The sequence below is a fragment of the Diabrotica undecimpunctata genome, chromosome 7 (genome assembly GCF_040954645.1).
Source record: "Diabrotica undecimpunctata isolate CICGRU chromosome 7, icDiaUnde3, whole genome shotgun sequence".
NCBI lineage: Eukaryota > Metazoa > Arthropoda > Insecta > Coleoptera > Chrysomelidae > Diabrotica > Diabrotica undecimpunctata.
Genome location: NC_092809.1, coordinates 4,464,875 through 4,491,525, shown reverse-complemented (window position 1 = coordinate 4,491,525; position 26,651 = coordinate 4,464,875). Strand labels below are relative to the sequence as shown.

General features: G+C 32.9%; 1 protein-coding gene across 1 annotated transcript in view; it reads left to right on the top strand.

Moving 5' to 3' along the window:
• The window catches only part of LOC140444920 (potassium channel subfamily K member 17-like), a 321,926-nt gene extending 296,183 nt beyond the window's left edge, over nucleotides 1-25,743 (top strand). Inside the window, exons 3-5 of the mRNA XM_072536620.1 lie at nucleotides 19,597-19,887; nucleotides 20,295-20,666; nucleotides 25,021-25,743. Coding sequence (XP_072392721.1) covers nucleotides 19,597-19,887; nucleotides 20,295-20,527 — 524 coding nt within the window. The 3' untranslated portion in view covers nucleotides 20,528-20,666; nucleotides 25,021-25,743. The remainder of the gene's footprint in view (nucleotides 1-19,596; nucleotides 19,888-20,294; nucleotides 20,667-25,020) is intronic.
• The last annotated feature ends 908 nt before the right edge of the window (nucleotides 25,744-26,651 follow it).

Below are 26,651 nucleotides of genomic sequence, written 5' to 3'. Positions count from 1 at the left end.
ATATAACCAATAAAAGTTTAATAAGTACCTACCTATTTGCAAAATAAAGTTTAATTCTTTAGATAAAATAAAACGTTTTATTTTATCTATTTGCAAAATAAAGTTTAATTCTTTGCCTATTTGCAAAATAAAGTTTAATTCTTTAGATAAAATAAAACGTTTTATTTTATCTGAAATGAGTGCATTCCACGAAGTAAGGGTTTCAACAATCAAACATTTAATTCTTTAATTCCAGGAATCTACGACAGTAATTGACTAGATAATTACCTTCTAAACTTATTCCACAGAAAATGTGATAGTGGGTTTTTCCATTTTGTATATAGGAAGGTCCAAGTGGCGTATTCAAAATTCTTAACAGTTCACTAAAAGTAGGTACTTCAGTTGCAAGGTGCAGTTTATTGTGTATACTACTGTTATGGAAAATTTGGAAGTGCCGTGTAAACGCCGAAAAATTGGTCCTCTAACAGTTAATGAAAAAACATTAATATTTAATTGTTTTAAATCATTTACAGACAAACGTTTATGTGAAAGTGTTGATGAGACCGTTGAGTTAGTTAGCAGTACACTTGGTGTTGGGAAATCTACGATTTACAGAGTTATTAAAGAAGAGAAATGTGGTAGTTTTCAAATGCCACGTAATGCTCCAGGGAAACCAAAATTTCAAATAGAATATCATTTTAAAAAAGGACTTCGACGGAAAGTGCATGAATTCTTCTTTAGACAAGAATTTCCAACATTGGATAAAGTTCTTGTCTCAGTTCGAGATGATGAGGATTACCCAGAAATGAGTCGAAGTACGTTATGGAAACTTTTAAAAGAAATAGGCTTCTGCTGGAAAAAGAATCCCAGAAAGTCTATTTTATTAGAAAGAAGCGATATTGTCATATGGAGAAGACATTTTCTAAGAACCATAAAGGAAATGAGAAACCAAAAAAGAAAAATATTTTATCTTGATGAAACATGGATCAACGAGGGTCATATACCAAATAAATTTTGGCAGGATGAAACTGTTACAAGTCAAAGGCACGCTTTTGTAAATAACTTATCTACTGGTTTAAACCCACCATCAGGAAAGGGACGCAGGCTGATAATAGTACACATTGGCAGTTCAGACGGTTTTGTTGAAGGTGGTTTATTAACTTTTGAATCAACTCGTACCGGTGACTACCATGAAGACATGAACGCTGATGTCTTTCAAGAATGGTTCGAACAAATGATAGATCTTCTTCCTAAGAACTGTGTAATAGTAATGGATAATGCAAGTTATCACTCCAGACTTATAGAAGGACTGCCCACAACCAAGTGGTTAAAAAAAGACTTGCAGAATTGGCTGAGTTCAAAAAATATTACGTACCATCCCGGATCTATAAGAAAGGAACTTTATTCGTTGTGTGTCCTTCATAAAGAAAAATTTAAAAAATACGAAATTGATGAAATTGCCAAAAATCGTGGAATGACAGTACTTAGATCCCCACCATATCATTGTGAATTAAACCCGATTGAACTGGTATGGGCACAGATAAAGAGTGAAGTTTCAAGAAAAAATACCACTTTTAAAATTCATGATGTTAAACAGTTGTTTTTGGAGGCCGTAAATAATGTAAAACCTCAAAACTGGGATAAGGCAGTAAATCACACTATTAAAGAAGAGGAAAAAATGTGGAAGCTGGACAATATTACTGATAAAATGATCGAGCCAGTTATTATAAATCTTGGTTCTGAAAGTTCATCTTCTGAATCTGATTTGGATTTGTAACAAGTAGCTGTAAGTTTTATATTAATATTTTTATTCATCTATTTAACATACCTTAGACGGTTTTAAAAACTCTTTTTCTCTTTTGTAATTTTTAAAAATTAAAAAAAATGTGAATTTTTTAAAACCCTTTTTAATGTAGGCCAGTCAGTTCTAATATAGTGTGTGATAAAAGAGGTCACTTTTGTTTACATACACATAACACTTTATAACACTGAAATAATTCATTTATTTTTTACAATTATTCAAAGTAATTTTTCAATTAATCTTGAGCACGCCCATGGAGTGGTCGGAGCTACCAGTTAAAATTATGCTAATTACTCTCTCGTTCATAAAAATAAACTATAATGAAGTAATTCTTGTTATTATACTGTCATTTATATAAAAGATTTTCCATTATTATTTAATTAAAAAAAGTTATGGATTATTTTTCATTTCATTTGACCAGTTGATATTTCCCCAAAGAGCAGGTAATTAAAACGGGGTACTTACATACAATAAAATTTTTAATCCGAAACCCGCGTAAATATAGCGAACCGACTTTAACACTAAAATATTATATAAGGTGAGCTTAAACATCTTCAACTTCAAAAAGTTCAGTAATGTCTTCATTTAGCAATTCATCTTCAAAATTATCTTAATGTTGATCTCTCGCTAGGTTATACTCGTATAATGTTGCTGTAGATTAGAACGGTTGAATCTTTCCAATCTTACAGCCACTTTCACTGGCGAAAATAGTACCTAAACCTTCTCTTCCATAAATAAAAAGTTACGTTGCATATCTGGTTCTAAAATAAAATTCAATATAGAAATTGGATTGTTTAGTGAACTTTTAGTCCAACCACGTTTAAGAAGCCAAGTTTTAAAGGTTGCGTCCCAGTTTCCAGCTTCCACCCTCATTTTGTTTGTCCCAGGTCATTCCAGACTATTTTTGCAGTGCATTTGTTTGTATTGCAGTGAATTTGAGTCCAGTTCTAACCCCAGAACTTTTAAAGAAAAAAAATAACATTTAGTGAAATTCAGGTAATTTTTTTGTTGAACTTTTAATTTAAAAATAGACATTTTCCATAATTGCTTTCATAACAAGTAAAGAAATTGTAATAAGTAAAATTTTAAATGTTAAGGAGTGACAGCTAGATTTATTTTTTTGACAATTGGTACATCATCATCATCAGAAGCTCGACAACCCTTTCTGGGTCTTGGCTTGTTCTAGGATTTTCGGGTCTTCCCTTTGACCTTCTTCCTACTGGTGTTTGCCTCATAATATGTTTTGGTGTTTCAGTCTCCAACATTCGTTCAACATGGCCCATCCAGCGCAGACGTCTGATCTTTATGGATGTTATGATCTCGGGTTCATTGTATGCTGTGTATAGTTCAAAGTTATATCTTCTGCGCCATATGTTATTTTCCTTTACCCCCTTATATATGTGTCTAAGGATTTTTCGTTCAAATGTGCCTAATAGGTTTTCATCGCTTTTCGACAGTGTCCATGTCTCTGATCCATATACAAGGACCGGTTTTATCAGGGTCTTGTATATTTTGCATTTGGTTTTTCTTGTGATGTTGTTAGATCTTAGATGTTTAATTAGTGCATTATATGTTTTATTAGCGATATGTATTCTTCTCTTAACTTCTTCACTGACATTGTTATCTGCGGTAACTAGTGAACCTAGGTATGTCAAAATTTTTCACGCTTTCGATGTTATAGTCTCCTATTGTCAGATTCTGTAGGTTTCTTTGGCCTGTCGATTTACTGGCCTTCATGTATTTGGTTTTTATTTCATTAATGTTTAGGCCACTCTTTTGTGCCGCTCTTTCTATCGCATTAAATGCTTCTATCATCTCTCTTTCGCTTCTAGCTATGATATTAACATCATCTACAAATGCCAATATTTGTACACTTTTTGTTATTATTGTTCCTCTGGTGTTGACTTTTGACTCCCTAATTATTTTCTCTAATGTGATGTTGAATAGAATACAGGATAGGGCATCTCCCTGTCGTAGGCCCGTTCTCACATGAATTGTATCTGTTAGTTCGTTTTGAATTCGAATTTTGCTTTGTACTTTAAGTGCTTCTTTTATGTACAATTGGTACATACCTAACCATAAATTAAGATTCTGTTTTGTTTTGTTTTTAAAAAAATCCGTTATGCATAGTTCCATTTAAAAAGATATTTTTCATTTGTAATAATTTACCCTTGCTACAAAATAGTTCTTCTAGTATCTCCAACTTCTAGAGTTTGTAAACCGATAGTAACATAGTGAGTTTGTTTTTGTTATTTTGTATTTTATTATTGTTATTAATATTATTATTTATATTTATAACTGTTTGTGATGAGATAACAATAAATATTTAATTTTTTCCCTAAAACAAAGTTATTTCCTTTTAAAATGTTTCTAACCCTTTTTTATATTTTTTAGGAAAGAAAGGCCTTTCTTTCACCCAGCAGGAAGATTCTTGTAAGCGGCGTCCTTACTTTAAATAGCTTAAGAACCTTCTGGTGTTGTGTTTGTGCAGGAGACCCATGTTAGTATTCCTTTTATTTCATTTTTGTAGTTACCAATCCCCTTGTCATTCTACGCCTCAGCTCTCCAGAAAAACCCTGAGTACCTATTCGCAAACGTTCCAGTTTGTTTTGCTTATCCTATCTCTAGCCCAGTAATTTCTGTCCATAATTTTCAACTCCCTATAATGATCCCAATGTGGTAAGCAAAATAATCGTTATAATTTAAGCTTTACATTAACAGATTTTAAATATTTCTTATAGTTCACAATGACCTCAATATTCTGATATCATGGAATACCCTATATTTTATCTAAAGCCTTTTTAAACTAACGATTTTGAACTCAAGAAAATGAGTGCTTAAAGTTTATAATTTGAAATTTCTTTTGTTCCAAAAATTTATCGCAAAGATTGTGGAGAAACTAAATGACAACTCCATTAAAAGCAACTCAAGTTGTTTAATTAATAAGTTTGACAGAGTTTTCACTGATATCATTCTTCCGACTCTTGGAATATTCAACAGTCGACTACGAAAACAAATGTTAACACAAAAACACCTTTTAAAGGCGACAACAAATGCAAAATGGCTCCTTTAAACTTTTAAATAATTCAAAACGAGTTCAAATATAATTTTGGCTGCCAGAAGTGTATGGAGTTTTGAGAGTTTTGTTTAACTGTACAGGACCAGACTTCGGTATTTCAAGATAAATAATGTTATACACAATTTTATACATTTTTGGGGTCACTGTTCTTTAAATACCATTACATCAATTGGAGAATTTTTTTCACATTTTGATTAATAGTGTGTAAGTTTACTGTGTTTATGAAAGCGGCTCTACCGTTCAGACATCTCAATTATGATAATTACACTTTTATTAATTATATTAATTTGACAAAAATACGTTTAACTAACTATCAGTTATCATTTTATATTGCAGAATTATTTTTTAATAATATAAACAAATTCTTAGATTATAATTAACAAATGACACAATATTGTATTTTCATTCGTCTTTGCATTTTATTTTGGACTCAACTTGTTGGTTAGTTTTTTGGGTGGTTCCATAATTAACCACAGAAAAAAACACAATAATTTTATTATGAAGTAATGGAAAACATTTAATATATAATGCAACGTAATATTCTTCTTCTCCCTGGTTCTCTCTTTTCAAATATCTTGCTCTGAAGAATGAGTTGCAATAAGCCACATCTGTGTTTATTTCTCATAACATGGCCAAGATATTTTACTTTGCGCTCTTTGATTGTGTTAGTGATCTGGCATTTCTTGCCCGTTCTATTAGACCTCAATATTAGTCACACGATCCCACCCATAAAATTCGTAAAATGTAAGATGGTAAATTTGTAGCATTTTATTTTGAAGTCCCCTCGTATATGTGTTAATTGAAATCCCCTTATATATGCATTATAATAACGAAGAATTTTTTCAATTTCGTTTCTTAGTTCGTATCCTTCAATTTAAAACCCAAATAATCTTTTTCGTTCTTTTTAGGTCGCCGCCGTCGATAATAAATTATTTTATTGTTTATTTATGTCACAGGCGCAAATTCTTCGATTTTTCTTTTATTCAAACCGCCCGATATTGCGTCTTCAAATTAATCTACGTCTTAATTTTCGTTGTGTTTTGTTTATTTTAGCGTTTTGCTTATTCTAGTTTATGCGAGCAATTTTTAAAGATAATTTCGTCACTTTCGTTGGAGCTGCGGTGAAGGGCGGTGATCTGATCTCCAACGTCATGTCCAAATTCAATTTGAATTTGTAGTTTTCTGTTTTTGTCCCTTTTCAGGGAAATCTTCGTCTTACGTTATGGAAATCAATTTTAGTAGCAGTTAATCGTCTAATTCAACCTGTTCCGGTTGTTTAAGAGGCAGAGTCATAAGTTTTGTGCTCAGTGCCGGCTTCGGCCTCAAATGGTCGATCCAATTTGCAGTGTGAGATCCAGTCCCTTTTGTTCGTGTGTTCGTGTCCAGGATTCAACTCCATCCACGTCAGATTTTCGTTCCAGATTATGGAAATGGTTTCCCTTTGTTCCTGAGTTTCGTTCTTGCAGTTTCAGTCCAGAGATGTAACAAGTTTCAGAGTTATGAGCGAAATAGTGAAATCCAGATAACATTTTTTTGTGTAAATTTAAAGTAAAGCAGACATTTTTTAAAAAAAGTAATAATTGCTTTCATACAAAAAAGAATTTGTAATATTTAAAGTAGTAAATTTTATAGTTTGACTTTAGCTGTCAATTTATTTTGTTCAGTTTTTTTAAATTTAATGTTAATTTATGACAGCCCGTTTTAGCATTTTTGATTTGTTTTGTTTTCTTTAAAAGAAAGGTTAGCTTACATGTAAATTTTGTAAGTTTTTGTACTATCTCCAACTCCTGGAAATTGTAAATAGATGACACATGTAAGTTTTTTTTGTATTTTTGTATTTTGCAGCTATTATTCTTATATTTTTGTATTGTCTTTTTTTTGAGCATTCTTGTGTTCTCTATGTTTTGTAACTGTTTGTGGTGACACAAAAATAAATGTTAAATTTTGTTTCTTAAAATTTGTTTATTTTTTTTAACTAACCCTTTTTGAGTTTAATTGTAATAGGTATAATTAGGCACCTCAAGTGGCGCCCTATATTAAATTTCTTGAGGTGTTTCCGGTTTATTTTCATTCTGTTTGTCCCAAGAGATTTATGACCCTTTATTTCATTTTTCTGGTAGTTACCCTAATCCGACACCCTGTCTTTTACTTATCCACGACCCCAGCTCTCCAACTAACCCCTGAGTGCCCGTTCGCACAAGTAGCGTTTATTTTGCTTGCCCTTCTCCACCCCCAGTAGTTTCTTCCTCCAATTTTCTACCCCTGGTATTAATGCCCCCTATGGTAGGCAAAATATATCGTTACAAATTTGACAAGCTAATGTAGGTTAAAGTGTGGACCTAAATTCAAATTTTTTGTAATAAATTTCTATAATATATTGTGTATAATACTTAAATTATAATAAATCTTATTTAACAAATTGTTTTCTAAATATTTTCAATGATACATTTCTGAATCTGAATTTATGAACGACGAAAAAAAAATTATTCATAGCTGGTGGATTAGGCACATAGACATATATGCCTGATACAGACCTGTGACATCATTGAACTTTTAAAATTTAAAGAAGTGTTTTCGCTCGCGTTAACCATACATGGAGTACTCTTCATTTTGAATGTTTGGATGTTTTCCCATTCACCTGTTGTTTTCATCATATTTGGATGTTTTGATGCCAATAAATAATTTATATTTTTATATAAAAATTTATTAACAAAGGTATTACGAATGTTTGGGACAGAAACTTTGCTGGGCTACAAGAGAACAATGATCTAAATAGCTAAAAAGTTAAACCAAAAAATAAAATTTTAAATGTCCACTTTAACACCCTGTATCGTTCTTAATATCAACATTTTATTAAAGGAAGTTGGCTTATATCGTAATATTTTAAAGTGTAGAATCTACTATTTTTTTTGTACAACTACAATTACCACCCTGTATATTACTTACATTTAATAATTTAGTACAATGCGAGATAAACTGTTAAAAAGTAAAATGTTTAAAGACTTTTGTGCTTCTCATATTATTTAGTAAACCAACTATATCAAAGATAACCAAAATAAATTTAAGGTTAAATATAAGTTCATCTAAGAATATTTTTAATACACATAATAACCCTATTTTCCCTATCACGTGACGCTTTCATATTACTTCTCCAAGTAAATATGATAAAAGCGGTATAAAAAACTGACAGAGTGAAAGGGATATTGAAAAAATATCGATAAAAGCCCATTCGTCGTATTGGCATATAAGGAAAATGCACGGTTTATGGCGCTTCCCTTATGATATATGAATTGAATCAAGAATTTAAATTTTCTGTCGTAAATTCTTTACAACCGGATCAAGTGTACACTGCGACCGGATGTTATCTCTTATTTGAATAGTATTTCGTGGATTTGCTTTTATAAAAAATATTTATATAGAGCGGCTCTAAAAAATATTTCAACCAGAATTTTTCAGTAACGACTTTTTCAAGATTTATTATAATAGATTTAAATTATAACGGGTATTTTTTTTTTTTAATTACAAACATCAATATAGTTAAGTGTGTTACACACAATTAACTAATTCGATTTCAGTTCTGACGTTTTCCTGGATTTTTGTAACACGAAAAGAAGAAAATTATAAATCAGTACTTCAGAAGTAAACCATCGTATCTGCAAATTTCACTTTTTTCTGATTATATTTTTTAATAGGTACATCTCATCACGAATTGTGTTTTATTTTTATTGATTTCTGATGACTTACTTGTCACTTGTCACTGGTATCTGTACACATTACACTTGTACTTGTAAAACAATAAAACTTATTTCTTTTCTAATTAAATACATATAATAATAGTGTTATTATTATTATTAGCCTGCGTAAACATATTATCGTAATTGATACTTTTCGTTCTGGTTTAAAACACAATGTACAGCTATTGTAAACTACTTAAGTACTGCAGTACTAAACTATCGCAAAGGCTTGCGTTTTTTTTACCATAACGGCCGAAAATATGGAACTGTTTACGAGTTCAACTAACGTAATCGCACTTACGATAGTTTACCATTATTCAACTGTTCGTTTTAGCTGCATGTTGCCTAAAACGAATTTGTGAGTTTAGAAATATGAGTGGCAAAAGAAGTCGAAGAATATTGAAATTAGCTTTATTTGATATGGATGTAAGTGATAAAAGGTAATATTTTTGTAATACATTGCAGCTTACATGATATTTTGAATTCTTAGAAACCTAACCTCAAAAAACGACTTTAATTTAGAAGTCTATGTTTACATAGTAATGTTTATTATTAAACACAATATCTCATTACTAATTTATATTTCATAATTTATTGCTTCACCTATAGTGTTGAGATTTACAGTTGCAATTTTATATCTTTGGATAATAAAGGCCGAATATCTAAAATGCAATTAATTATAGGAGAGCGGTGACAAAAATAATATAAACAATTTATTGGATTTTGAATTACAAATCGTAGTAATTCTAGTCTATGATAATAACAAAAAGTTTATCATGAGTATTAAAAAATTCACACTTGCAAGCAAAAATATTTTATATATAAATATTTTGCATTGTGAGAATACTAAATATATACTGCATATCGAAACTAAATACATAACTAAAGAGAATCTAACAATTAGTGAACAATGGAAAATGTGTAAAAATTACATTAAAGACGCAGCAAATAACATTATAGGGCCGCAAAGACCACCACCACGCAATGAGTGGTTCGATGCTGAGTGCGAGGACATTACAAGAAGAAAGAACAATGCATATAAACTGATGCAGCAAAGAAGAACCCGAGAAAAAGAACAAAAATATAAAGATCTCAGAAGAGAAGAGAAGTACATCCATCGGAGAAAAAAGCGAACTTATGAAAATAGAATATTGGAAGAACTTGAGGCATTAAAAAAGGAAAATCAAACAAGAATATTCTATAAAAATCTAAATAAAGCAAGAAAAGAATTTAAACCAAGGATCGGACTATGTAAGGATAAGGAGGGGCATATACTCAATACAAAAGAAGAAGTATTGAAAAGGTGGGTGGAACACTATAAAGAACTGCTTACTATCGAAGTAGAAGATCCAAATCAACCACCCCCAGGAGCAAACAACAATACACCATTGCAGCCACCATCAATTCAGGAAGTACGGGATGCAATAAAACACCTAAAAAATAATAAATCTCCAGGAAGTGATGGTATACCCGCGGAACTTATGAAATGTGGAGGTGCTACTCTGACTAATCATATATATAAAATCATACTGAGAGCCTGGAATGAGGAACAAATCCCAGAAGAGTGGTGTATTGGGATCGTTTGCCCGCTACACAAAAAGGGCGATGAATTAGAATGTAGAAACTATAGAATAACCCTCCTTAATACAGCATACAAAATATTTTCGAGTATTTTATATGGTCGCCTGAGTGAATATTCAGAGGAGCTTCTTGGCGAATATCAAAGTGGTTTTAGGCCCGGTCGATCAACAACAGACCAGATCTTTGTGCTAAGGCAAATACTGGAAAAAACCAATGAATTTAATATCGACACATACCATCTTTTCGTAGATTTTAAATCGGCCTATGATAGTGTCCTAAGAAATAAATTGTATGAAGCTATGGATGAATTCCACATCCCCGATAAACTGATAAGATTGGTTAAGGCTACAATGCGTAAAGTTGTTTGCAAAGTCAAAATACAGGGCGAACAATCACAGGCATTTGAAACGCATGTTGGGCTGCGACAGGGAGATGCGCTGGCGTGTCTCCTTTTCAACATAGCTTTGGAAAAGGCGGTCAGGGATGCCCAAATAGACAGCAGAGGAAACATTTTTAATAAATCATCCCAAATTTTGGCATATGCAGATGATGTTGATCTAGTTGCCCGCACAACACGCAAGCTAGAAGAAATGTATACCACCTTGTCAAACGCCTCAAAAAATATGGGCCTGCAAGTAAATGAAAATAAAACTAAGATAATGGCATCAACACCCAACAATAGAGCCAGAAACATCGGCCACCAATTCACGGTTGATAATTCTACCTTTAAAGTGGTGGACAAATTCACATACTTAGGCTCCCTGATCACCAATGAGAACGTCATGACGGAAGAAATCAAGCGAAGAATAATCCTAGCAAACAAATGCTATTTTGGACTGAGTAGACATATGAAAAGCAGAAACTTAAGCCAAAAAACAAAAATAACCATATACAAAACCCTTATACAACCAGTGTTGACATATGGGTCGGAGGCATGGACCATTTCCAAGGCAGATGAAAATCTCCTGCTTATATTTGAATGAAGGATCCTGAGAAGAATATTTGGTGGCATCTGTGAAAATGGTGTTTGGAGAAGAAGGTACAACTACGAGATATATCACAGATATAAACATATATTTGGTGGTAAAGACGTAGTATCCTTTATAAAAATAGGAAGACTAAGATGGGCAGGGCATCTGGCAAGATCACAGCAGAACAACCCTCCTAGAAGAATCCTTATGTCACAACCTGTGAGAAGTAGAAAAAGGGGTAGACCAAAACTCAGATAATACAAGGGATGGTGTAGATGAAGATGGTAGACAAATAGGCGCAGCAAACTGGCAACAGTTGGCAATGGATAGAACTGACTGGCATAATAGACTTGGGAAGGTCGAGGCTCTTTTATAGGGCTGTAGCACCAATGATGATGATGATGATGAGTTTGCATTGTACTAAAATTAGGCACCAAAATTTTGGGACACCTTGTGCATGTTATCACTTTGTTGATTCTAGGTTAAAAGAATATCAAAGTTTGGTATATAACCCTTACCATATACTCTTCACATTTGACTTTTTGGATCTAAGTAATATACTAGTGAAACATCGATTATTCTAACTTTGCATTGCTATTAGAAACTTGAGTTTAAACTCCTAAAACTTGATATTGAGTTATTAATAACTATTTCCGTCCAAACAATGGCCCGCCCAATTCGAAACGCCGACTTGTGGCTTAAACTATGATAGTCAATAATGGATGGATTTGAATAGGGAAATAATGATGAGTACACAAGTTCCAATAGTTTACGGCTGTGTAAAACCGACGAAGTTTGAAAGTTCTTACTCTTGTCTCTTTTTCAATTAATGATAGGTAAATTTACTGTCAATAAATGATAGGTAACGATAAGAGAGGAAATAAAATTATTGCTAGTGTTTAAGATGGTTAATCAACCAGGATTAACCTTAATTAGGAAATTAAAGGAATATAACACAGTCGTTGAAAATATATTTTACTAGCGTTATATTCGGTTCATAAAATTATTCATAGGATACACAAATATATATACGGGGTGAGTTTTTAGTGCGACATCTGTCAATAATTCCATTATGGTATAGAATATCCAAAAAACTTGGATAGAAAAAACAAAAACTATGCATTTCTAAAAACAGCGCTAAAAAAACGGCTTTCCAACATACACCAATGAAAGCGGTCATATTGCTCAAAAAAGAATTAAGGATCCAACAGGAAAACCGATTGCAAAAACCATTCTACCATATTATGTTAAGGGTACAACAGAGAAAATAGGGAGAGTGGTAAGAAAACACAAAATAGAAACGACATTTAATATCGACAGAAAAATCTCAACCATTTTACCATCCGCCAAAACAAAAATATCGTTAGAAAATCAAGGAGCATACGAGATTTACTATGACAGACGAGAGACCATGTGGGGAATATGACAAATCGTACATCGGACAAACCAACCGAAGAATCAATGTTAGACGAGAAGAACATCAAAAAGGAGAGAAAAAACGCCGTTCCTTGCCCAACATGTCTCAAACACAGGACATACAATAAACCTGAATCAAAACTACGATACTAGCTAACATTAAAATTAAAAGAAAACGCAAAATCAGAGAATCAATAGAAATAGAAAAAAAACCAGCAGTCTTAACTAAAGAGATGATGCTCAAACGCTTCCAACAACATACGAAAAACGGTATTAAAGAAAAAGTGGAAAATACAGCAGACCACAAGACCGACTAGTAAGACCCTGCCTACCTACACACGGACAGGACCAATCACAAGAAGCCTTGCGACCATAAAAAGTAAACGCATCGACCAGGAGAGTCATTTAACTTCAAGCACCGGCAAGCGGAGCTAGTTTTTATCAAAATCAGAATTATTAAACACGGAGTCAAAACCCGGAAAACTACAGAAAGTATATATAACTCCGGCAGAAATTTCAAATTAGCTCGAAAGGATACAGCACTATTTCCAATTTTGACAATTTTACACACCAATAATCAACTTTTATTACTTTATTGAATAGAGCACTAGATCCTAATCCATTTGCTAGTTGAGATAGTGACCTTTAAAAGAATACCATGTATACTTAATGTTTTATTCCTCTACGCATGTGAATTACCGTCGCACATAGTGTTGCATATCTCTATGGTGACAGGTAGACTGTTAGTGATCTAATAGTAGTACTTTTGCCATTTATGGTGTGATTAAAGTTGTTTGTTACTAATAGTAACAATAATGTAGCGTAATTCTCGTGGAAGAAAGATTCTTAAAAAATTATTAAAAAACATAACCTCAAAAAGTTAATTTAGTGATTTGATACCAACCTTAGACTAGCCAGCGATGGCTCGCCAGGTGAAGTAGGTGAAGGTGAGGTTCGCCAAAAAAATATAATTAAATTGAGACAAATAAATAAAAAATTAAAGCAACATTAATATATCTAAATTCTGAAATCAATTATTTATTCTCTTTTAATTAATCTAAAAATTAAAAAAGGCATCTAACTTTATTATCGGTGCGGTAGGTACTTGACCGTCAAGTCCTGACCTGTGTCACTTGCTGTGTAGTGCGTATGATTCAGGAATAGGACGGTGAAGATTATTTTTGAAATGCGAAATTCATCTGCATTAGCGTTCACGGTTGCCATGGCAACGTGACGTCAGCTTGTCCCTAGTGATAGTTGAGAAAAATAGCAAGTGCAGTGCCATTGAAAAATATCTTATTCGTCTTCACGCACTGGCCACTAGTTGCATGGATACCTATTTAGTATTTGCAGCGACAATATTTTGAAATTTAGTCTATTATATAGATATTTTTTATATAGTATAGTGTATAGTATAGTATTTATAAGTTTAGTTTAGTCACAGTATTAAGTTTATTTGTTTAGTGCATTTTATTAATACATTTCTCTGTGGTTTGTTTCGGATTTCGGATATAAAGTGTTCTCGTGGATTTCGTTTGGACAAAAATAATTTTAGACAGACATGAATCCCATTAATGACTTGGTGTGTAATATATTAGAGACTCCGTTTAGCAGGCGAGGTGTTTTAATCGCCAAAAAACCCCCAATGAAATGTTAAGGTTCAGAACTAAAATACCCCAAGCAAGTAGAACATATCGTATCTAGTATAAGTGCCCTAAAAAACTGTTTTCAAGTTATTAGGGCCCTAAACTCTATTTTTTTAACGAATTTTTAATGAGATTTGGACGCGACTTAGGTACCAAAACTCCTTTTGGCTACGGCAAGCTTTCCTCATCTTCACCACTTTTTTAGGCCACGAGCCGCCGCTGAGACTAGCAATATTATTAAATTTTCTACAGCCAATATTATAAGCCTAGTTTTATTTTAGAATCAAATAATACACCAAGCAATGCTGTTTTAAATGAAGAACATATTAGAGATGCATTAAGTTTTGATGAAGAAGATGAGTCTGATATAGACAAAAGTTATGATGAACTACTCGTGGTTGAAATGAAATCAGATCTGCATTACTGAAATAGGCAAATGCCGTAACTCCTGGCAGTGAGATAGAAGAAATCATATTATGGTCTGTACGGCCAGAATAAAAATGTTAGCATTATTTTGTGTTCCTTTTGGATAATCAATAAGAATCCTCAAGTAAAAATCATTACTCAGAAGTTTATTTAGTCCTCGTATGAGCCTCGGTAGAATATCAGTTCGATTTTCAACAATATCTTCAAGATTTGTTGTTTCAATAAATGAAAATCAGTAAGCAAAATGTTTATGATAAAAATAATCCAATAACATAAAGTTTCCATATAACTATACTAGCAAAGTACGCATAAGTACTCACAATACAATGTTAATAATCTTTGATATGGTTATACTTTACTAACATAAACAACTTTTCTAATTAAAAAAAACGAAAAACGAAAAAAAAAAGTAAATCTCTGGTAAATATCTGTAACGAAATTAATAAAAAACGAAATTATATACAATAGAATGGAAATTCCTATTAACGAAACTAATAATATTATATTAAATTATATTATAATTATAAAATATTGTATAAAATACAACCAAACAATATAAATTATTTTAATTAATATACAAATCATAAAACAACTGTTTCCATTTTCCTTTTTTAGCTAGTTTATACATTATTAGACAGGTTCGTTATCGACTAATCACAAAAAGCAGTAATTTTAGACGTCCAACCTTTAAAATATTCTTTGAACCAAATACGTATGTAATTGGTTAAGTAAATAACCAATTAACAGCTGTAAACTGACTCATTTAAATGAAATAGGTGGATCATTTAGTTTCTACTAAAGGATCACACCCACATGGAGGCGGAAACTATCTATGCGATGATAGAGCGAAAGAGAAAACAACTTAGAATTAGAATTAGAAATAAAATAAAATTAAAAATTTATATTTTAACGCCCTGAGACTGGCAGCAGTTAGTCAGACAAACCTCAATAAAATATACTGTTCATAATATGAACTAGAAGATTTTAAAAATTTTAGGTCTTTGTATGATGTTAAAACTCTCAAAATCCGCTTTGGATTAATACAAAAAGAGATATTAACAAACAACAAGATCTTCTACCAAACTGTGTTTAACGGCAAGTAAAACAAAACAGCATGGGAACTCTGTTTTTGAAAAGTAATTTTCATGATGAAAACCAGGAGATTGACCTTGTTAGGTTTCGAAGGCGACACGGTACACTGCCAAAAGATTTACAACTGGTATCACAAAGTTAAATATCTATGTCACAACAAAAGTATAATAATCTATTGCCATTACTGCCATCTGTTCCTAAATTTTGCCATGATTTTTTTTAAAACTTAAAGCAATCTGGTAATACTAATAGTGACTATCGAGAAGGAGACTTACTTGAGGATGACTGAGTGGTTTATACGTAAAATACCATTTTGGTATTACACTACAATAACTTTATTAAAAGGAAAAAAACACCATGGCCATTAAAGCGGTTAAAAAACACAAAAAAAATTGTTTTTTAATTATAACAAATGCATTTTAGTGAGAAAAAGTTTAAAACTGCTCTCTTGTAAAGTTATGAAAATGGACATAGTGTTGTATCCTTCCGAGGCACAGATATATTACGAGGCGTGTTTTTTAAGTAAGTACCGTTTTGGAATTAAAAAAAGACGTGCAAAGATATGGCAATAATTTTATTTTTACATGAAAGCCTGTACCTTAATCTACTTTTCTACATAATTTCCGTGAATATTGAGGAACATGTCATAACGGGGCACCAGGTTTTGAATACTCTCCTGATAAAATTCTGCCGCCTGACTTGTTAACCACTGCATCACAAATGTTTTGACTTCGTTATCGTCTTGAAGACGCTGACCGCCCAGGGGTTTCTTCAAGTGCTGAAACAAATGGTAGTCGCTGGGCGCCAGATCAGGGCTGTATGGAGGATGATCTAGCTAGAGTTTCCCATTTAAATGATTTGATGAGATCTTTGGTCTGATTAGCCACATGTGGACGGGCATTGTCATGCAGCAAAACGATACCCTTACTCAACTTGCCACGTCTTTTGTTCTGGATTGCACGACGCAGATTTTTCAATGTCTCACAATAAGACACTGCATTGATTGTCTCATTACGAGGCAGAAACTCCAATAGCAATACTCCTTTTCTATCCCAAAAAACTGTGCACATGATTTTCCGGGAAAAAATTGTTTGCTTAAACTTCACTCTTTTGGGTGATGATGAATGTCACCATTCCATGGATTGTTGTTTCGATTCTGGTGTGACGTAGGCCACCCACGTTTCGTCACCAGTAACAATTTGGTCTAAAAAATCTTTACCTTCACTGTGGTACCGCTCAAGGAAAGTCAATGCACTGCCTAAACGTTGGGTTTTGTGCAAATCCGTCAACATTTTTGGAACCCAACGTGAACACAATTTCCGGTAATTCAAGTTCTCGGTAACAATGCGATACAAAACACTACGAGAATACTGAGGAAAGCAGTCGGACAATGGTGAAATTGTAAAGCGTCTATTTTCTCTCACCTTTTCGTCCACTTTCTGCACCAAATTTTCGTTAACGACCGAAGGACGCCCACTCCGTTCTTCATCATGCACATTTGTACGGCCATCTTTAAATGCTCTCGCCCATTTCCTTACCATTCCATCACTCCATTAAACACTGGAGTAAACAAGTATACAATGAAGAATCAGACTGTAATGGCGTCAGTGCATAGACAAGAGATGTAGGTAACCAGCGCTCATGCGCGGAACGCCGATCGTAGCGCTGCGGCGGCGGAATCGCAAAACTTAAACTTAAAAGTTCAATAAACAGTTGAACCGCGTCAATTACCACTGCGACATACTTATGCACAGGGCAACAAAGGCTGTGGCCTTTTAATGTGTCTTTTTAATGTGTTTTGTGTTGGTACACAACTGGCAACATACATATGTTGCCAGTTTGACCTATAATAAAAGATTAAAGTCAATAATAGACGAAAGGAACCTTATACTACCCCATTAGTTTGGTTTTAGAGAAAGTTATCCGACCTTAGATCAAACACATAAAACAACTAATTTAATAGAAAGAGAACTGGAAGAGAAAAAAGTTTATTCAGCTGTCTTTCTTGATGCTGCTGAAGGTTTCTATAAAGTAAACTACAAGGGCTTTATTAACAAACTAAAAAGAGTGCTACCAAAACAATACTCTCAATTATTGGAATCTAGAAGACCTATTCTGAGCTGAAAGCAATCAAAGTGAGGATACCGCAAGGTAGTGTACTGGGACCTCTACTCTGCCTATTATAGCCTATAATATATGACATTCTTATATGATATTCTAGATTTTAAAAAAGATATGATAGGCACTTTAGATGATGGTCAACTATCCTAAGGCTTAACTCAGACGTACTACTTTCCGACCACATTAGAACCACAAATAAGTGGTTGTGTGTTGAAAGTATACAATTTGTATGAAATGTGGTAGCACTCAGACGGACGACAGACTGTGGTCGGTATCAACAACTGTCGTCGTCGGTGGGTGATACCGTCCACAAAACTATCGCAGATGCTGCCCGTCCTGCGCTCACACGGGCAATTCACCGACCACAAGCTGACCACAGGCACGGCATCCCTACCGGCACAGTAACTCCCTAGCCAAAGCGTCATTCACTTTTCTATGCGTGAAGCATAAAGTCGTGCTGGTGGTGATTGTTAAATATTTGTTAAATAGAAATTTTAAATGTTATTAAAAAATACTCTTAATACTCTTTTCTGAACCTATGCAGACCTACAATGTTAGAGATAGAGGTTTCGATGGTTACCACGGGTATGGTTACAATACGACTAATACATATCAAGAGAGATCACAGCTGTTTCCCGAAGACCGCTATGGTATTCGAACTGACCGACCTGAGATCCTGAGTTCAACCGGAATGTTCACAAGGAAGTAGTCTTCAAGCATCACTATCTCCAACAGAACCGGAGCTTTTGCCACATGAGAATCCGGGAGAAGCTTTGTCGCCAAGTCAACCGGAGTTTTCACCACTTTCCCAGGAGTCGCTTTTATCTCAAATTTTTCGTGTTTATTGTGTAAATATTTCAATTAACATTAAATATTAAAATGGTTTTACTGACCTTAGAGCTATTGCGAGGCGTTGGTCAGGAGGAATACTTGTCCTCATGGATGTATCTTCTCGTTTTAAATTATCCTTTAACTCTATTAACAAATAATCGAAAGTACTTTTGCTCATTAGAAAATAATTAAAAAAATTGTCATCATACAGTCTTAAATGATGATAAAGTTGTTGAAATTGACTTTCCTCTTTATTTTCGATGATAGGATGAACCCAATACAATATATTACGACGACGCCGTCTTTTTTGGCGCAGTAAAAGCCACAACAATGCTTCTTTTTCAGAATTCATCGCTGTACTCTGTGATTTGTGTGGTTTATTTGTGGTTGATTTGTGGTTCATTCGACCACAGCAAGTCCACAAAATTGTTGACGGACAGTGGTCGTTTTGATCTACAAGTCAACCACCGTACGACCACTGTTTTGTTGGTGGAAAGTGGTACGTCTGAGTTAAGCCTATTAGTTGAAGAAGACCGTGAAGAAACTAAAAGAAAACTGCAGATCTCAGTGAATGCAGTGAATAAAATCAATCATTGGACAAAACAATGGAGAATTAAAATTAATAGTACAAAATGTGTGCATTGGAATTTCACCTGTAAAAGAGAGCGATATCTCCCTATTAGAATAGATTATATGCGTTAAAGGAAATAAATATGCGTTTTATGTAAACAACAAATGGAAGCAATTTTTAACTGTTGAAACACTTACCGCACTTTTTGTCTGTGTTTATTTACATTTTTAGTATCAAAGTGATCTAAAAAATTCATTATATATTACATACGTTTGAAATTGTATGTAGATATTATTATGTAAAAATTTCGATTACATTCTTAATGATAATATACATCTATTGTTGCAGGATATGGCTCAGTTTCACCTAGAACCACCTGGGGAAAGTTAGTCACCATCATCTATGCACTCATAGGCATCCCCTTGATGCTACTGTATCTGTCTGCTACAGGAGATATCTTGGCTCGAAGCTTCCGACGACTGTATGGAAAAATGTGTGGCGTTTCGCCTAAGCAGCTGCAGTGTCCCTGTTCGAATACAGTTAGAGTTCCAGTGACGTTGTGTTTAGTCATAGTCTTAGCCTATATTTGTTCAGGAGCTGTTTTGTTTCACCGATTGGAAAATTGGTCTTTATTGGAAGGTAAATATGGTAATATGAAATATGATTAGATGTTTGAGCACCTCTTTTGTAATCCGTAATGTCCATTTTATCAATATACAAATATTTTGGATTTATTATGTAATGTTTCAAAATTATTTAATCTCTTAATTTTAATTTAACTCAGAAAGCAGTGACTTTTATGCAACCGTTTATACGATTTTAAAACCATGCACTACAAAATATCCAAATGTTTATTTTTAAATTACCTTGAGTTTAACGCTTTCTCTTGAAATCTAAAAGTCGCTATAAGCACTTATCGATTTTACACTGATTGGTGAAGAACTGATCATACGATTTTTTGAGAGATATAGTTTAAAAAAAAATGTTAGATTTAAATGTAATAGTATATTAAAAAATTAATTAAAAGTTTCAATTTCTTTTTGTAGGTAGTTACTTTTGTTTCACAAGTCTTGGAACTATAGGATTCGGTGACCTCTTACCAGGCCAAAAAGCGGAAGAAATTTCTCTTTGCGCATGCTCAGCCTACATCCTAACAGGAATGGCGCTGGTAGCGATGTGTTTTAGCCTCGTTCAAGATGAAGTTCTAAGTCTATTACGATACCTAGGAGCTAGCTGCTCAAAAAACGAATTGAAATTAAAAGAAGACGAAGCTTCTTGACAAAGACCTACAACGGAGGGCGCTGCACCTGTGAAGACTATTCCAGTGAGAAAAGCACCTACAGCTTTACACCACAATAGTTTACCTAGGAAGAACCATTTTCAGAGGAATACTCCAGGACGGAGATCAGCTGGAATGGGTATTGTTAAATTTTTGTATATTAATTTAGATACTTTTATTACAGATAAAAAATACATATTTAAAGATGTGACCATTTTAATAGATTCTAAACAAACACCGACCACAGGATAAGATGCCCACCCATTTAGATAGAAGCCATATACAACAAGATCTTTAAACACGGCATAACACAAATAGGTGTAGATGAATTGAACAAGCAAATAATTGACAAACTTTGATTCGTCAATAGATGTCAACTATATGTTTAAGACGTAGGAGGGCAAAGATTGTTGAACTTCTTACATCAGGAAAATTTATTCATAATGTACTCTTATTCAATAAAAAGCATCAGCATAAATGGACATGGATTAGCCCAGATGGCAGTGTCAAAAATAAAATAGATTATATCATAACAAACAGAAAAGATGCAATCAAAGACATTGAAGTACTCAACAAATTTTCAATAGGAAACGACCACAGATTAATCTGAGCTAAGATACTATTAAATTCCTAATTAAAAAGAACAAAAATGATCCTAAAAACAAGAAAAAAGAAATGGATTCCCCCAGAAAATAACGACTTGTATGAAAATCATCGAGCAAAAAGACAAAAGAGGGAATCTAATGGTTATGAAAAGGCGACCAAAAAAGTGGCCTCTGATGGCGGACATATCCGGAAATCCGAATGCGCCAAATTTAAATTTTCCGACACTTATTAACAGTAGCTATAAAATAGTTTTCAGAATGTGTCTTAGACGAGAAAATTTTAATTAAATATTAACGATAACAGTCTAAAATGTGAAACAATTGTTAAAAAACTTCAATATAAATAAGATTTCATGTAACAGTTGGGACAAATAATACCATAACCCAACTAAATTTGATTTCTTAAACAAAGAAAGACTCTCTTTCCTTGTTTAATTTGGCCTCTCAAGATGGCACTTCCTGTCTAACAATATTTTTGCCCCCACTACCTTTACATTCCCTCTTTTGTCTTTTTGCTCGATGATGAAAATACATATTTTTTCCGATATTTTTCTTTCTCCATATTGTTTAATGCAGGAAACCTGCGGCTCTGTTTGCTCTATTCACTTGATCTTCCACTTCAGTTTCGAGCTTTCCGTAGCCTAGATAGATAAAGTGATGGCTAGATATTTAAACTTCATCAGTTATTCTATTATCTGACCTTCCAGCTCCAATTTACATCTTAGTAAATTTGTTGTTGTAACCATGCATTTTGTCTTTTTCGGAAAAAATTAACAATTTTTTAATTTAACAAAATTTTCTGGTGGTTATATTAAATTGGTTCAGCATACGTTATAAATCATCTTCACTTTGAGAGAGTAGTATCGCGTCGTCTGCATAACAGACTATATTGAGTTGTTTTTCTCCCATTTGGTATCCTTTCTTAGTTCTTACTTTTTTTATTATTTCATCCACAATCAGGTTAAACAATAGAGGACTCAGGAAATCTCCCTATCTTATCCCATTGCCAGCTTCAATAGGGTCGGTTAGTTCATTTTCTACTTTTACTTTGATTGTGTTGTTTTGGTACAGTCGGAAAAATGAAAGATTACCCATAAACGATCATATCAATCACTTATTTTGTATGTATTTGCTGTCTTTTTCTATATCAAACATTTGTTATTTATAGAAAAAGACAGCAAGTACAAAATAAGTGATTGATATGATCCTTGATGGGTAATCTTTCATTTTTCCGGCTGTAGATATTTTCAATCGTTTTGATTATTCCTAGAGGTATCTTTTTTGCATACAGTAAGTGGATAATGTCTTTTAATTTGAACCGGTCAAATGTCTTCTTAAGGTCTACGAAACATAGATTTGCACTTGCCTCATTACAAATATAGCGCCGGTTCATGATCTTTATATTAGCGTGTTATAATTTCATTCAGTTTATTTGTTATCACTTTGGTTGTTAATTTTTGTGTTGGGTTTAATAAACTAATTCCTCTGTAATTTTTCGGGTCAAACTTATCTTCCTTTTTAAAGAGAGGTATTAGGATGCTTGATCTCCATTCTTGAGGAATTATGTTTTGTTCTATTATTCTTTGGATTAGATTTAGTAGTTGTTTGGTTATATCTACTTCTCCATACTTTAGGAGTTCGTTCGGTATTCTGTCCTCTCCTGGTAATTTTCTATTTTTTAATTTCCTTAATGCTTCAAGTTTTGTTTTTATTATTTCGTTCATTTCTTTTCGTTGAGGGATAGGATTGGAAATAAAGAAATTCGTAAAAGTAGTGGTGTAGAACACGTTATAACACAGCTAAAATTAAACGAAAGTAAGCAGAATACATCGCTAGAGTTAAAGATAATAGATGGCCCACAAAAGTCTTGAAGTGGAGACCAATAAAGGGTAGATGCACCCCGGGAGACCACCCACGAGATAAACTGGCGACATAAAGAGAATCTGTACCAATTGTATTGCAACCGTGCAAGATAGATCTAAATGGAAGTTTTTTGAAGACGCCTTTGTTCAACAGTGTACGACTATGGTCTGATAATGTTGGTCATTATGTTTCAAAAATTTAATTAATTTAAAAATTTATTATTTCAATAATAAATTTATTCAGAAGAACTAGATAAAAAATTTATAATCTTTTCTGGAAAATCTATTACCATCAAATATTCTAAGCAAGAAAACTGTTTGTTAAGAAAAAAAAAAGTTTGAGAACATAACAATACTGTGTTTCAAAAAGGTATGTCATAAATTAAATCACGCATTCCGGGGGCAAAAATAAATTGATTGAATCCAACTTACCTTAGTACAAAAGTGTACACAAAAAAAGTTACAGTCCTTTGAAGTTACAAAATAAAAATTGTTTTTTTGCATTATCTCCTAAACTACTTGACATTTTGTAATTAAAATGGACACGTTACTTTCTTGTTCTAAAAGCATTTTTCATAAAAAAAAAAGAACAAAATCTAAGCGCACAGAAAAATTTTAAAGGGAGTGTGCAGCCCTAAATCCCCCCAAACTTTTTAGTACGTTTAAATCAAATGAATTTTGTGGCACCATTAGTTTAACACATTATTTTTAAAACATTTTTGCCCCCTATCACTTTTTTCAAAAAACAGTTTTTATTGAGTTACGGCCCTTTTCGTTAACCTTTAAAAAATTACGTGCAACTAAATAAATGGCTTAAATGAATTAACAAGTACAAAAAATGTCGATAACCTCTATAAATATAATATTACAATAAATGTTCAAAATGACCCCCATTTTCTTCAATACACATTCGGTATCGTTTTAATAAGAAAAACTAAACAATTGTTGTTCCTTCTCTATTGTTACAGAATACACTTTCTCTTTCATAAACTCCCAAAAGCAAAAGTCCATGGGGTTAAGACCTGGACTTCTGGGTGGCCAAGAAATAGGTGCGACACGACCCCTTCCAATCCACCGACCAGGATACTACCTGCAAAAATATTCCCTGGCTTCATTACTGTAATGCCACTTGTTTTTGTTGTCTAATGCTTCTTGTAGAAACCACATATTTTGCCTTATTGCAATATTCACTTCTTCCAAATACTCTTGTTAATCGTTTGCCAAGAACTGCAAATAATTATCACCATTTAAATTGTTGGGAAGAAATACTGGGCCTATTAGATTGTTATCCACAATTCCTGCCCAAACATTAACTTTTTTATTAAAATCATAATTTAATCTGATCCAACTTACCCAAAGTTAAATGCATATCTGTCATTTCCTGAAATTTCCTTAATATTAATCTTATTCACACAATAAATGATAGCTTCAAATTATTGACTATTATTGATGGAACTGTTTGTAATTATTGTATCCGTAGAAACTAATTGTATTTTATGGCCAACTAGGAAAAAATTAATTTTTCGAAAAAGTAATAAGAGGCAAAAAAGTTTTAAAAATAATGTGTTAAACTAATGATGTCACAAAATTCATTTGATTTGAACTTACTCAAAAGTTTTGGGGGATGTAGGGCTACACACCCCTATTAAAATTTTTGTGTGCGATTAGATTGTGTTATTTATTTTGTATGAAAAATGGTTTTAGAACAAGAAAGTAACGTGCCCATTTTTATTACAAACTGTCAAGTAGTTTAGGAGATAATGCAAAAAAAAACAATTTTTATTTTGTAACTTCAAAGGGCTGTAACTTTTTTTGTGTACACTTTTGTACTAAGTTAAATTGGATTTAATCAATTTATTTTTGTCTCCGGAATTCGTGATTTAATTTATGAAATACCTTTTTGAAACACCCTGTATAATAAAATAAATCGATATATTATGTTGTAAGATAAATTTAAATGTAAATTTTATAAAATTCATGTTGATTATTACTAATATATTTTTAATATAAAGTAAATGTATTTTAGGAGCCGAACCTCTGATAGAATATTTCGTCCCCAGAAGCATTAGCGAATTCGATCTGTCAGTAGCAGCAGAAGACACGCCCATCAGTAACACCTTTCTTCCTCTTACCGTTCGAGTACCTCGTAAAATGTTCCCGAAGCAAAAAGAAAAGGTAGTTACGTTCGAAGACGAAATGGCATCTCGTCTGAGCAAGAATCCCGAGCTTCAGGACGTCTTCATGTGACACAAAGGATAACAGTTAGAAATAGGGGGAGGAGGTTCTAAGTCCGTTGATTCTGGTGGTGAATACATCACCAAATTAAGTGACTTAGCGGGGAAAACTAGCGAATTAAGTGAACTTAGTGCTGCTTTAAGTGACTTTAACAATGCCAAAAAGGATATAAAATCGTTTAAAAATTTCAAGATATGCGAGGACTTGAAAAAGTGCGAGGAAGGTTGTTCTTGTAATGCCGAAGCTGATTGTGACATTTGTAAAGTTTTAGACTTCACCATGAAAAAGGACAAATTATAGTCTTTGATAAAGTGATTAATAACATTTATACGATTTTGAATATTTTGTATATAATGCAATATCTAGTAAATCGAATCGACGACTAGTTGAAAAAACAGGATGGCAAAGAATGAATGACTATATCATTTTGATACTTAGATTTATTTATAACATTTATACTACATTTTGATTATACAAGAATAATTTTCTATTTCTTTTAATTACATATTTGATTAATAAGCCATAAACTTGTTGACCATTTATAAAGTATAATATTATCAAGATTTAAATTAAGATTTTTTAAAAATGGCACAAAAACTGTTATAAATCGTATAAAAGCTCAAAGAACATTGCCTTATGCAAGTCAAAAAATACTAACTGACATTTGATTTTAAAAAAGTGTGTTTTTTGTCAGAAGCGATCACCGAAACAAATACTAAATAAATGCCATAGTAACTAAATGCCATAATTGTAGAGGTATTGCTACATTGACATTATCTTCACCAAAGTTAAAATAATACAACAGCAAAGTAGAAATGCAAAGATTTTTTGATTTACGAACCCAAAATTCAAATGTTTGCTTTAATATGTGCCTTCTATAGGATGTAAGAGGCATGGGGAATCTTAAAGTTGAACTCTTTCATCTAATCAAGAATCCTTAATGATTTGGTTTCACGTATAGTGTCTCTATATATTTGCTTAAACGTATTTTATCCTACCAGGATTCATCAGAGCGAATAGGGACAGAAAGCTTTTGCATTGAGAGGAAGTATTTTTTTATTGGAAAGTCAGCTTTTTTTTTAATTATTTGATTAAATATGATTGACAGTAATTTTAATGCCACCTGGAAAAGTCTGCCAATCATACTATATATTATTAGATCTAAACCAGTAGGCTTATCCTTTTTTTATGACACTAACTATTTTCTCTCTAGAAATGTACTCCACATCCTCATTGGATTAGATAACAGTTAATTCTGGATCTGTTATATCAATTCCCAATGTATCTAATATATCCAAAGCTGTGTGTTTGCTGGGAAGTTTGGCAAGAATTATTGCGTTTTGATATGTGAAAAAGTATTCACCAGTTCGCCATATTTCTGCTAGAGGAGTGTCCCTGTTCAATTCATTACAAAAGCATCTA